Here is a 13,349-nt window from a genome sequence, read left to right as displayed (position 1 = left end):
ACATGCAGATTTGTTGTACGTGGAACTTTATCACTTCAACCAGAACTTATCACTTGCCCTCAGTCAGGCCGCCCAAATTATCTCACTAGGAATGCAGAAGGTTTGTACACATTTTTTTTCTTTCCCAGAAACATGGAAGATGACAAAGTTTTTCAGTAAAGGTAGAGGGAAATGAAGTAAGGAATTAATTTTTGTCTCAGAACCAATACACCCTGGTGAGCTAATTTTAGAGCACCCCTTGTTCCTAATCATTTAGCAGGATCAGCCAGGCAGGGCTTGCTGTAGAGATACGAGTGTCCCCATCCCTTCCCCCATCCCCAACAACAGCTGAGCATACTCACTTTCTTGGCACTCCCGATGCCCTCACACTGACTGCTGGATATATCAGTCTGTATTCTGAGAGTTAAGCTGCCATTTCTAGTTGTTCTGAGTCACTGGGCAGGTGGAGAGAGGGAGGGACAGGCTTTTTCCCCTTTGCCTTGTTTGCTCAGACAGCTCTGGGGAGCATGCCAAATGCTGCTGGTGCTCAGATCAGTTCAGTGCCACTGCCTTTCTGGTACTTTCAGAGCATGGATGGGACATTGCCCTGAAGCTGCTAATTCAGACAAGGGTAATGGATGCATTTATGTAGCCCAGAAAAACACGACCTTGCTTGCTTGGTAATGATTTCTGTGCACCAGTAGATGATACCTAGGCAGGCCCTCTAGAAAAGTGCATTATTTTTCACCTAAATAGATTTTGAAGTACTTGTCCAGGAGTAGATTGCCTTGCCGTACTGCAGACCTGAGCACATGCTAAAAGGGCGAGCTTCCCCAGAGGGGGAAAATGAGACAAGACATGTCCTGCTGCTGTGTGCACGCCAAGCTTTGGAAGGGCTTCATCAGTCCATGGAGTTTTATGCAGCCAGATTCAGGGGCTCTCTGGCTGCCAGCTGTGAAGTACTTGCGTGGCAGCAGCAGGGAAAGGTGAGAGCGACAGGGACAGCTTTGTCAATGTGGCAGCTGAACCCCCATGGTGCTGTCTTCAAAGCCTAATGCATGGAGCTGTCTCTTCCTGCTGTTACTTTTCTAGGTAGTGTTATTTTTTCCTTTTTTATTAAAATGTTGCATAACAAATAGAAAAAAAAATACTTTAATTTCAAATATTTACATTGAAGGAGAGAACATGGGACCTCCTGGCCTATTAAGAAATTGGCCTCTGTTGCCAGTACTAACAAGTCATTGCTGTGTTCTGAAATGTAGGTGTTCCCTTTTACACACCCGTTCAGCTCAGCTGCCAGCCACAACTACAGCTGAGCTCAGCAAATAGCTCTGTAACATACATCTAGTCCCTTGAATCACCTAGACCTTGTCTTGACAAAGCCCTTGAGCCCCAAGCACTACTTTTCTTTAGAAAGAGACACAACGAAAAGAAAAGGTAGGTAGAGGTCTGGAATCTGCCTGTGAGCTTTTCCTGTGGGAGCTGCATGGACAAAATCTCGCTTCTGAAATCTTATCTGCACAGGAGCTGTTATTTTCTCATTACAGACATCAGCTGGAGATGTTTGCCTCTTTCAATAGTAGGAAAGAATTTTTCATTTCCTTGGGGTTGTCATGTGAATTGAATGTAGAGAGGATTCAGGATACGGCGATATTAATTATGCCCAATTATAACCTGACTCCCCTTCCTTGGCATTAAATAACCCAACCAAACGAGCTCTGTCCCAGTGGCTTGGCAATTGCTCCCCTCCCCATACACACGGGAGCTTTGCTTTGACGTAATAGCCAAATGGCTGAGAATGCAGGAGCAGATACTGTGACAGAATTCCTCTGCCTGCATGTGTACAAGGGCAATGCCATAATTAAAGGAGCACAGTCAAGGCACAGGTATTTTAAAGAGCCCTAATATGTAACACCCTCTTAGTAACACCTTATTAAAACAATAATAGAATTTTAGAAATGTAATTGCTTTTTTTTTACTTAATGATGCTAAAAATAGCTCAGTCATTTTAATTTCCTGATCTTTGGCTGACACTATGATTTTGTTTCCACCAAAGCAAGGGAATAATTGGAAAAAAAAAAAAAAGGTGTTCTTTTGTAACTAAATTTCTTTTAAGATAGGAGTGATGAAAATAAGGCTGCTCATAATAGCTCTCATAAATCTTCCACTTCTCTTTCCCCTTCCCCTGTAGGAAAAAAACCAACTTCAAAAGTTATTGTCTGTAATCAGTGGGAAAATGAGAAAGGCTGGCTGCTGTGGCTGGGAAGGAACATTAATAGGTTTCTTAATACACGGTGTTGGCTGGCCTCAAAAGAAATGCTCTTCTGTGGCAAAGGCAGTACGTGAGGTAAAGTATTCCTGAATGAGGGAGGACAAACCAAACCCAGAAGGAGGCCTGTTGTGGAAATGGGGCAAGAGATGAACTTCGTATTTTTGCACTTGGGAGATGGTTGCCATGCCAGCTAACCCTGCTGCAACAGGGACTGTGGTAATGCCTGTGTCACCCTCTGCTTGTGTCAGCACCAAGGAAAATGTAGGACACGTGGCTGGGAGAGCCTGGAAACACCGTTCTTGGTGTCCTTTCTACTAGTTTGGAGTATTACTTGGGTCAAAAGCTGCTTTATGTGCGGACAGCAAGCAGCCTTAGCAAGTGGTTTGTGAGGAAGGTGGTGTGACCTTGGACTGCAACATACACGGCCTGGGGATGCCTCTAGACATTTTCTTAATTTTCCTGGAACTAGCAATAGTTCTGCTTTGAAATAAAGGGTGAGGATATGTTTGTCTGCTGGCTGAGAGTGCCTTCGGCTTGCTAGTGGGCATCTCAGCCTTTGGCGGTGGAGGTGCCACCATCGGACGTAGCCCCAGGGATGGCCGTGGTTGTCCTTCCCCAGGACAGCCTGTGACCCCGAGCCCTGCCCGAACACGCGAACGTCCCGCGGTGCGGGGTAGGCCGTGGCCGCCCCGGTGACTACATCTCCCAGCAGCCCCCGCGCCGCGCCCGGCAGTGCCCACCGCGCACACCCCCTTCGGCTCACTGGCTGAGGGAGCGCTCCAATCCGAAGGCGCCGCCGGGCCTGGCCAGCCAATGGGAAGGCTGTTGCTAACACGCCGCAGTTATTTTTAGCATGGCCGGCGCTCGCGCATCTTGCGGGTCTCTCGTCTCCACCGCGGCGGGGCCGGCCCGGCCCTCCTCTGTTGGAGGCGGAGGGACACAGGCGTGCGGTGACAAAATAGTTCGGGAGGCGGGGAACGCATGCCGGGGGCGGGGTCTCCATCCCCGTCTCGGGGGCGCGGAGGTGGCCGTGCTGCTCCTGTCCTCCCCGCCGTGACACCAGCCCGCCCTGTTTGGCTTTGCCCCGTTGTTCCCCGGGGAGATGCGCTCACAGTCCCCCGGGCTCCCTGCTCTCATCGGGGACCAGGGATCCCGAGGGCTTTGCAACGATGGAGGGAGCCGGGATTGCCCGTGGGCACGTCTCCCCTAGCTCCTCCACCGTAGCGGGGAGGGGGACTCCACCACGGGGGTCTTCGCAGACGTGCTTGGAGTGTGCGGGAAATTGTTTCTTCGGGAGTCCCGGGGCTGGCCTTGCCACAGAGCTGGGGTTTGACCGTACCCACAGTGCTCGGGGGCGGGGACCACGCCGGCCGGTCCCGTCCCTCCCCGATCCGTTCGATTCCCCTCACAACCCACCCCCACCTCCCCCCGCGTCGCCTCAGGCTAAACCGCTTGGGGGAATCCTCAGGTCAATCCCCGCTAAGGTCGCGGCCCCCTCCAGCCTTCCCTTGAGCTCGAATCCGGGATACTCCCGGTGCCCGAGGGGCAGCAGAGGAGACTCCGCCGACCCAGCCCTCCCGTCCATTCCGGTGGCTGCGGACGGCGACGGGAGGGGGAAGTAGTCCCGGCCCGCCCCCCGCGGCCGCATCACGCGGGGTGGGAGCGGATCCGTGCGCCGAGAGGTTGCTAAGGGTGAAAGTTTGCCGTGAGTTGGCTCACTCGGGGCCAGGGCGCGGGCGGCTCTGGGGGCACAGCAGCGACATCCACACGACAGCACCGGGCCCGCCCCGCGCCGCTGGGAACTAGGGAGGGAGGGGACGGACGAGACGGGGCAGAGCAGAGCAGAGACGAGACCCGCCGGCAGCGCCCTCGGCCCCCGCGACAGCCGCCAGCAGCCGCCGGCCCTGGAGCCGAGGACGAAGTAAGTGGGGCCGGGGGTGCTTCCATCGCCCACACCCCTTCTTGGGCCGGGACTCCTCCAGCGCGCGTCCTCTTTGTGGGCTCGGTCTGAGGGGGCTTATCGTCGCCCTCCCCGCCAGGGGCAGCGATTTTCCCGTCCGTGGAGTTACTTACTGTGTGGCTATGGTCCCCGGGGGGACTAATGGGGTTTCAAGGGAGAAGAATAGGGGTGAAAGTCACTGGGTCGGGGACGCTTTGCAGTGCCCCAATTCACCATTTTGTTCCCTACAGCCCAGTTTGAGAGGCGGGGTGGGCGGGGGGGCTGGATGCGGCTCAGCCCCAGCCCTAGTAGCCCCAAAAAAGGCAGGCTGGGCCCGAGGGCGGCGGTGGGCACCCTGGGCTCCCGGGAGAGGTAGATCTCGCCGGGGTGTTCCCTTTCGTGCACGACGAGCTCCTAGGGGGAGAAGCCCGGCGACAACAAAGGCGCTGTCGGGGCTGGGCTGGGCTTCCCCCCCCCGCCCCCATCTCCCCCGGACACCCCGATCTGCCGTGCCCCTCTGGGTGTGTGGGGCCAGGAACTCGCCCTTGATGACACATCCCCATCCATCCGACCGCTCTGTTGGGAACCTTGTTTGCGACCTCGCGTGCCCCACTGGGGCGAAGGGGGCAAGCAGCGGGGCACAGGGGAGAGGGACAGAAGGATACTGGGCTTCTGGCCTCCCGGGTTCCGTCCCGCAGCCGAGGAGGGGGAAGCAGCTGCGGGGTGGGGACGCGCCCGCCCATCCCTGCCGAGAGGGAGGGGAAGGGAAGGGAAGGGGAGAAGGGGGCGGCTGCCCGGCGGTCCCGGGCCGCGGGGCGTGTTCCCGGCCGTGGGCAGCGTCGGGAAGGGCGGGCGGGCCCCAGCGCGCATGTGCCCTGGAAAATTTTGTGCCCTGCCCCGCCGGGGGACGCGCCGGGCCGGGCGCGGGGCGCGCCGGGAGCCGCAGTCCGGGGAGAAGTAGGTCGCGGGGCGGAGAGGGGGGGCGAGGACTACAGCTCCCGGCGTGCCGGGACAGGCCGGGCACCGGGGATGGAGGGGGCGACGGGGCTCGTCCCCGCGGGGTCGTTCGTCTGACGGGCGGCAGGCTCTCCGCCGCCCTTGGCGGGGTGCTGGGAAGGGCGCTCTCGTTCCAGACGGGTGTGTCCGGCTGTGGGACCGCAGGCCGCCGTGGCAGCCGTCTGTTTAAGTCCCGAGACGGCGGCCAGCCCATTCCCAGGGCCAGGCCTCCTTCGGGAGCTCGAAGTGGGATACCCGCAAGGTCACCCACCGTGTTGGTGTAACCAGGAGGAGAGGGAATCGTTCCTGCATTCGCTCTTCTGTGTTGCGAGTGATGGTCTGGCCTCTCCCTTTAAGCATACCGATAAACAGGGAGTCTGAGGTGGCTCTTGCCTTCCCTCTGCAGAGCAGAGAAACAGCTCTTTGTTCCCTGCCAGCACCTCGATGTTCTGTTCATGTACAGTAAGCCTTTACTTTGAAAATGCTGGCCTTTATGGGAGACTGCTCAGAATATCCCTTACAATTGATATTCAGTAATTTCTTCTCTCCAGGCCATGCTGCTTCAGCTGGATTTCGGTGGGTTCGAATTTTTTTTTTTTAATTATTTTATCACATTTCAGTGCAGTAGAAAGAGATTGAGGGGATCCTACTGGAGCACGTCTTACCATGTCAACAACCTGAGGAGCCAGTCACAGTTTTTTTGTGCCTTCAGCAGGTATCGGTTGTATGCCACTACCTTGGCCGCTGTTGGTGTTATTAGGCTAATTAACTTATCTTTTTTCATAAACAAGGTACAGAGTATTCTCTTTTTAGGAAAACAGGAAAAAAGAAAAAAGGAGATAATGTATAATTGTACTTCCTCACTGTTTTCTGCAATGGGATCCTCGATGAGACACTTGTATAGCAAATAAGATGTTAACAAATTTTGGCCACTGTTCCTTTCCCAGTCTTTAATATCTGATTTCTTAATAGTTTTTGGATCTGGATTAGAATTTATCACAAGGTAAAAGACTTACAAACTGGCTGTTCTCTTCCTGCGATCTCAAGGTGTCTTCTCTTTTGAATGTCTCAAAGCCAAAGAAGTTAGAGAGCTCCATGTAATCCTCCCTTGAGGTAGTATAGTCTATACTCTTGTTAGGGTTTAGCTGTGCTCTTTAGGGGTTTGCTTCATACTTAATTTCTGTGGAAAAGGCTCTGTCTCTGTGCCAAGATTTTTGCCCTCTGAAAATGGCTTCTTAACTGTTCTTAGAACAACTGTGGTTGCTTATTTCTTTAGTGTTCATCTGTTCTTACTTGGACTTGGTCAGGTTGCAGTGACGTACCAAAGTTTGTTACATTGCAGTAATTCCTTAAAGAAAGTTTTAAAGGCAAGACTTCTTTTCCATTCCCTTGTTGCTATGTGTTTTTATGTTCCTGAGTCAAACCCAAAGGGGGTTCCTTCCAGAACTGGCCTCCTTGTTGGCAGATCTGAGGTGTGGGATCTGTTTCTGGTTACCATCTTCCTAAAGCTAAACTTCTGTGAATGAAGAGTAGCACAGAAAAAGCATAGAATCTGCATCCCGTTTTTGCAGTAAAGCCTCAAAATATTTGAGGGCTTCTTTAAAATTATTTGATCCTTCCTGTCCACTGAACTAGACCAAGCAAACAAGTCTGGTCAGTTTTTTAATTCCTCCTGACATAGGCCAGCATGGATACCTGGTTGTGCTGCTGGGATTTTTCAGGGGAATGCTGACTATGTATGTTTGTACTCCATCCCCACCCCCAAATAATTGTCACACATCATAACCATTGGCTTGAGTGCTGTGCAAGAATATCCCTAAAGCCCATTTTAGGAAAATGGTTGAGCACAGTGTGTCTCTTTGGGCAAGGTGAGGGCAGCTGGAGACAAAGCAGCCTCTGACTAAGCTGCCAATTAAAAACTGGATATTCTTCTTTCCCCTGGAGAGGTGTGGAGGCTACTAGAAGTGTGCTTCCTCTTAAAATGTCTGTGGGATTCATCTTCTTTGGATGAGTGACAGAGCGTAGTGCTGACATACCTGGTTTGGGGTTTTTTTTGTACCCAGACAAACATTGTTTGCAAATCTTTGTATAATGGGAGAGTTGAGTGTTGCAGTTTTGCACTTTGCTTTTGTGGGTTGTCTCCATTTTGGAGACTTCCTCACAAGACAGAGAGAGAGAGAGGAGGGAGGATTACTTCGATCTTTGGTAAGCAATTTCAGTTTTTATTAAGTAGGCACCTGATCCTGGCTGAGCTCATCTTTCCTCTGTGCCTGGGTAAGCGATGTGACCTGCACTGGTCAGGCTGTTGGCATGTGTGTATTTTGTGACCCTATGCAGATTTACTGCTCCACTCTCCCCCCTCAGCAGACTTAAACTGAGATTTTATGCTTGTAGCTAGGCAGAGTCTCAACTGGGTACACTTAATAAGATATGTGCCTGCCAGTCAAGGGGATAATAAATACGGGCTGGCAGCTGGTGCCCCAGCACCCTCCCTCTCTCCTTCTCGTCCCTTCTGTGCTTGTGCCAGCAGGACGTGGCACCCGGCACAACCACCCAGCCTCCCAGAGGAGAGGCTGGCCCTGGCGTCCTGAGCGCGAGCAGGTCTCTGCACAAAGCTGCTGAGCAAGTCACGAGGCTGTTCAGGTGCTGCACTTGTGCTCTTGAGAGGCTGGTGCAGGTGAGCCGTGCTGGAAGCAGCCGAGTGCCAGGGCAGGAGAGGCCTGTTAGATGTGCTGACAGAGCTCTGCCAGAGCGGACAGTGGCCTACTGGGTTACAGCAGCAGTGCTTGGCAGCGAGGTGAGTGTGATGTACGTACTTGTGTGTGCGCAGTGGCTACTCCCTTATTTCTTTCAAAAGAGGAGTAGGGAGAGTTCTCCCTATCAGCATCCCTCTGTTTTGAGGACATTTGTGGTGACTCTCCTAGAGAATATTGCTTCTTGTTAGTATTTGTGCAAACTGCTCATTCTCCTTTGTTCATGAAAATGCACAGCTGTTTATCTCAACAGGTGGAGAGTTGTTGTCTTCTCTTGTCTTCACCTATCCTTTTCTCTCTTTCCCTAGGTCTCTTTGGAGTCAAAAGTTGTCTATGTTTCTGTCATTTTGTCACTTTTAATACACGGCCCTGACTTGCTTGCTGGGAAGAGAGTATGCATCTGGAGATCAAAGTTGCTCTTAACTTCATCATCTCATACCTGTACAACAAGCTTCCTCGGAGGCGGGCAGACCTGTTTGGTGAGGAGCTAGAGCGCCTGCTGAAGAAGAAGTATGAGGGTCACTGGTACCCAGAGAAACCTCTGAAGGGATCTGGCTATCGCTGTGTTCATATAGGGGAGACGGTGGATCCGGTGGTGGAGCTGGCGGCCAAGCGGAGTGGGCTGGCTGTGGAGGATGTGCGTGCCAATGTGCCAGAAGAGCTGAGCGTCTGGATCGATCCTTTTGAGGTTTCTTACCAGATCGGTGAGAAGGGCTCTGTTAAGGTTCTCTACCTAGATGACAGTGAGGGCTGCAGTGCCACAGAGCTGGACAAAGAAATCAAGAGCAGTTTCAACCCCGACGCCCAGGTATTTGTCCCTATCGGCAGCCAGGACAACTCGCTGTCCAACTCTCCGTCCCCTTCCTTTGGCCAGTCACCCAGCCCCACCTTCATCCCTCGCTCTGCACAGCCCATCACTTTCACCACTGCCACCTTTGCTGCCACCAAGTTCGGCTCAACCAAGATGAAGAAGGGTGGAGGAGCCGGAGGAGGGGGCGGTGGAGCAGGGGCTGTGCAGCAGCCGAGAATGGTCAGGTCTCCCACCACCAACCTGCTGAAGCACAAGGGCCTCTCCCTGTCTATGCACTCTCTGAACTTCGTCGGGAGCGCTGGGAGCCAAGCCCCACAGTCACAGCTCTCCCCCAATGCCAAGGAGTTCGTTTACAGTGGCGCCTCGCCAGGAGCCAGCAGTCTCTTCTTCGATGGTGTTGCCAGTGAGAGCCAGGCCAGCAGCATCCCGCCAGCATCGCAGTTCAACGCCAGCACAGGTGGTACCTTTGATATGGCTCAGGTCTTCGGTGGCAGCACCAATAGCCTCTTTTTGGAGAAGTCTCCCTTCGTGGAAGGACTCAGCTACAACCTGAATGCCATGCAGTATCCTAGCCAGTCGTTCCAGCCTGTCGTTCTGGCCAACTGAATATAAAGGAAGGAGAGTATTTTGGGGCAGGGTGGGAGGGGGGAAACAAGAACAAAACAAACAAGAGGGAGAGAAAAGAAAAATAGAAATATACAGAAAATATTAAAACCTTACAAATATAGGTTCTTGGGAAAAGAGAGAGCTCAGTGTTGTTGCGCTGTGCTGGTAACGCTCCTGAAGCACTGAATTGTTTTTTAACTCAGTACCTGTGCTTTTTTCCTACTCACTTTTTTACTCCTTAAAATGAGTCTTGGGCTTTTTTTTTTGTTTGTGTTCCCCCTTCCCCCACCCCAGCCCAGGACGGGTGCAATTGTAGGTCACAAAGTTCCTGATTCCCTGCACCACCCTCTGCCCCACGCTGGCCACAGGGTCCTTCTACCTGGGTGTAGGGATATCATCTTCATACCACTGTGCTGGAGGAGGGACAAGAAGAGGATGAGTCAGTGTTGGTGGGGACACACACTCTTGTTGCATGCTAGCCAGAATGGGTGGGTGAGCTTGCTTTTTCTGTTATAGCTCCGCATGTAGACGGAGAACATTGCCTGTGCCCACGGGTGCAGACTATTGTGTTGTTGTGGCTCCAGCCCAAGCTGGCATCAGCTGTTCTGTCTGTGTGCTGAAAAGCACTAACTCGTCTCCTTGACCATCTCCCAGCACGTCACAGTCAGGGCAGAGCATTACTGTGAAATGGCTTCTTCCTGCTCCCTTCCTCTTCTGCACTTCAGCTGTGGCTACAGGGGGACAGACAGCTCTTTGAGCTTAGTGGCTCTGGTTATTGGACCTTTATGTACCTGAGCAAGAGGGCCTTTTTATGCTCTCTCAAGGCTGCCCGGTCTGCTGGATGACAGCCCCTGTGGTGTAGAAACACCGCCTGCCTCTCTGGCTTGGGGGAGGTGGCACTGAACCAGCTGGACCCCACTTGGATCCTGCCCCCACTTCCCAGATGTCCTCCCCAGCAGCAGGGGCCAACATCCACTTGGGGTGGCCTCTGAGGTCAGAGTTCTCATTATCTGCTGTGAATTCATCTTCTTGTCTCAGAGAGGAAATTCCTTCCTTTTTATTTAGTGAGGCAGCACAACTTTTCAGGAAGATAGGGTGATGTTGTTGAAGCTGCTGTCTTGAGTGGTAGCATAAGGGTTTATGCTTTCAGACAGGTATGCACCTGACTAAATCCCTTCCCTTGCCTTTCTGGAGAAGCGTGAGGAGGTAGCTGATCCAGTGAGAAAAGGAAGCACCTATCTTAAATTCCTTATTCCAGCCAGATCACATCAGCATGGACAGCAGTAAGCTTAGGGCAGAGCTGGGATGGGCTCTCCAAAGGCAAGTGGTCATCTCAGCCTGTAAATGTATGGTGCCTCTTCACAGCAGGGATGGGATCTGGGACTCTGCAGCTTTCTCCAGGGTGATGTGCTGCAGTCAGGCAGTAGTGGCTGTCCAGCTTGATCCCTTCTGTGTTGAGGACTCCAAAACTCACCTTCACAGAAAGCTAAAGGAGGGCTGCTTCATGCCCAGAAAGGGTGGTGGCTTTTTAGGTGGGAAGGGTGGTCTCCTTGGAGGCTGCTGTGTGGTCATGGAAGTGTGCAAAGAGGAGAGAGATGGACGTGATGAAGCTCCAGTCTTTGAAGTTCTCAGTTTAAATGAAAAATAAGCTTTTGCTGCTTCCCAAACTTGAGGTTTGGTTTTCTTTTAATGATGCTTCTTGGAGCACAGTCTGAAATCCATTCCTCCTGCACTTGTGGAACCAATGTGCTCTTTCAAGAAATCTGTTTCAGGTGAGATGAGTTTGACCATGAGCTTTTCCTGCCCCCTTCCCTGAGACAGAGGCACTCTAGCCCTTTTGTAGTTGTGTTGCCAGTGAGCATTTGTAGAAGGTAATGGTCTGTCCCAGGGAAACTGCCTGAGCCCAAGAGCTCTCCAGGGAGAGTTTCCAGTGCACCTTTCCCTGTTGGGTGATGGGGTGTACAGTCCTGACCATGTGCCCAGCATGGGTTCCCAAGCAGGCTGCTTGCTCTTGAGCTATGACCAATGCAGCAGCTGGGTGAGGAGAGCAGAGCCCAGCCAGTTTCCCAAAGCTGGTGCCCCCAGCCTCAACCCTGCAGGTTTCCAGACTAAGACAAATCGATGAGGAATGGCCTGGCTGTTGTGTTTCCCTTTTTTCTTTCCTTTGAACCCACTGCTTTTAATGGAAGCTACCACTGCCGTGAAGTTCTCCTCCCCAACAGGGTGCTCTGGATGCCACCCCACATTCTGCACTGGACTCTTAGGGGTGCTCAGCCCCTGATGGCAGGACCTGGTCCAGTTTCCCCCCACTATCCCCACATCTGGCAAAGTCACCTGTGAGCCACTGCTGTGAGACAGCTTGCTCTCCTCCAGCACAGGGAGGGAGGGAAGAAGTGGGGATGTCCCCTGTCCACTGCTTATGTGTGTGAAGCTTTGATGCTGCTTTGCCCTGCCACACGTATTATACCTGCTTTAAAAATAGTGGTGTGAGTGGAAGGAGGAAAAGAAGAGGGACCAACCTCTTTGCATCTTAAAAGGAAAAAAGTGTGCTTCAGAAATGTTCCTCCAGCATCAGGCAGCAATGGAAACTAATGGCCTTTTCAGGTCTTTTCTAGTCTTGGATGTAGGCGTTCAGCTTCAATTTTATTTTTTAAAAACCTGCACTAATTTACCTGGTTTCTTAGGAAGAGAAGAGAGATTTTTTTTTTTTTAACTTTTATTTTTTATGGGTTTATGTTCTTTTTGTTGATGTCCGTTTGTATTGAATAATTTGCTACATTTGTAAAATGTAAGAGGTATATATAATATATGTATATTTCTAACGTAAAAAAATGTAATTTTTTTCTTTTCAAGATTTTTTCTTAAAAAGAGGAGAGAAAAAATATTTTTTCAGGAAAAAACTTTAAAAAAAAAAAGAAGTGGTGAAGATTCCTTTCTCCCCACTCAGCCTCCCTTTCCTCCCGCCCCTCTCCAAGGAGTGAATCAACAGTTGCCTTGTGGGAGAGGAGTGAAAGAGGATAGAAGTCTGTATGTCTCTGAGTAGAGGGTTTCTGCGTGTGCTCTGCTTGGGGTTTTTTGGAAAAGGGGACTACTGAGAGGGGGAACCAGGGGGTTGCTGTCTTTTTCTTTTTTTTTTCTTCTTTTTTTTTTTTCTTTAGCGAAGGAGGAATACAATCAGAGTTTTGTATTCAGAATGTTGTGCAATATTTTGGAACGGGATATTGGTGTGTCTAGAGATTTAGTTAAAAACAAACAAAAAAACCCACAAAAAGGTTGATCAAATCTGTACAGTTTCTATTGTTCCAGATTTTTTTAAGTTTGTATTAAAAGCATGATATAATAACTGTTTGTTGTGTGGTGTGTGCTCAGTGCAGAGAGAACACCTCGGTTGTGCCTGGTTTTGGGTAAGGAGGGATACAGCTGCCTTTGGATGAACTGGTGCTCAGTGTCAGCCTTGCAGGCAAGGCCCTGGTTTCACAGTATTAGGAATAGCTCAGTGATGCCCAGGATTGTGCAACAGGGCCAGGACAGCTGTCTCAGTGACCTCTCCTGCTGCCAAGAATAGCAGCACATAGGAAAAAGTGGCAATGTGCCTGGCCATCCCTGGTCCTGCCATGATTCAGCTCCCTGGAGCGGAGGGAGGAGAGCTGGCTCGCCTCCCTGGGGGAGAGGAGGGAACCTTTAGTGTGCTGCTTTGGGAGCCTTCAGTCAAGCAGCAGAGTTCCAAAAATACCCAAACTGTGTGGCAGCTCACTAGGACCATCGCCTATGAGGCCAAGTTAGGAGGCCTCTGGTGTCACTACATGGGGTAGATGAAGCTCCCTATGGCAGTGCTTCCTGAAGAGAGTTGCTGATATTGGGTCGATTTCTTTCCCCTCTGCACAAACCGGTTTCTGTTGATCCTGGGGTCCCTGGGTTGCTAAGCAAAGGGAACATCAAAGTACATGTGTAGGCTCTCTCCTCCCTGCTGTGAATGTTTATGCAAGGTGAATT

The 13,349-nt window shown here is 51.6% G+C and overlaps 1 protein-coding gene across 3 annotated transcripts; it reads left to right on the top strand.

Moving 5' to 3' along the window:
• The first annotated feature begins 3,855 nt into the window (after positions 1-3,855).
• TOB2 (transducer of ERBB2, 2) lies at positions 3,856-12,699 on the top strand. Of its 3 annotated transcripts, none has more exons than XM_014256672.2 (2): positions 3,856-4,172; positions 8,248-12,699. In XM_014256672.2, exon 2 carries the CDS (start codon positions 8,334-8,336, stop codon positions 9,354-9,356), a length of 1,023 nt encoding a protein of 340 aa, XP_014112147.1. In that variant the 5' UTR covers positions 3,856-4,172; positions 8,248-8,333; the 3' UTR covers positions 9,357-12,699. The 3 variants fall into 3 exon arrangements, with proteins under 3 accessions (XP_014112147.1, XP_014112149.1, XP_014112148.1); XM_014256674.2 differs by lacking the exon at positions 3,856-4,172 and adding an exon at positions 5,112-5,147; XM_014256673.2 differs by lacking the exon at positions 3,856-4,172 and adding an exon at positions 5,320-7,983.
• Positions 12,700-13,349: the final 650 nt, after the last annotated feature.

The sequence above is a fragment of the Pseudopodoces humilis genome, chromosome 5 (assembly GCF_049639895.1).
Source record: "Pseudopodoces humilis isolate 2021_Gansu_Grassland_sample_001 chromosome 5, ASM4963989v1, whole genome shotgun sequence".
Classification (NCBI taxonomy): Eukaryota; Metazoa; Chordata; class Aves; order Passeriformes; family Paridae; genus Pseudopodoces; species Pseudopodoces humilis.
This window is presented reverse-complemented; position numbering and strand designations above follow the sequence as displayed.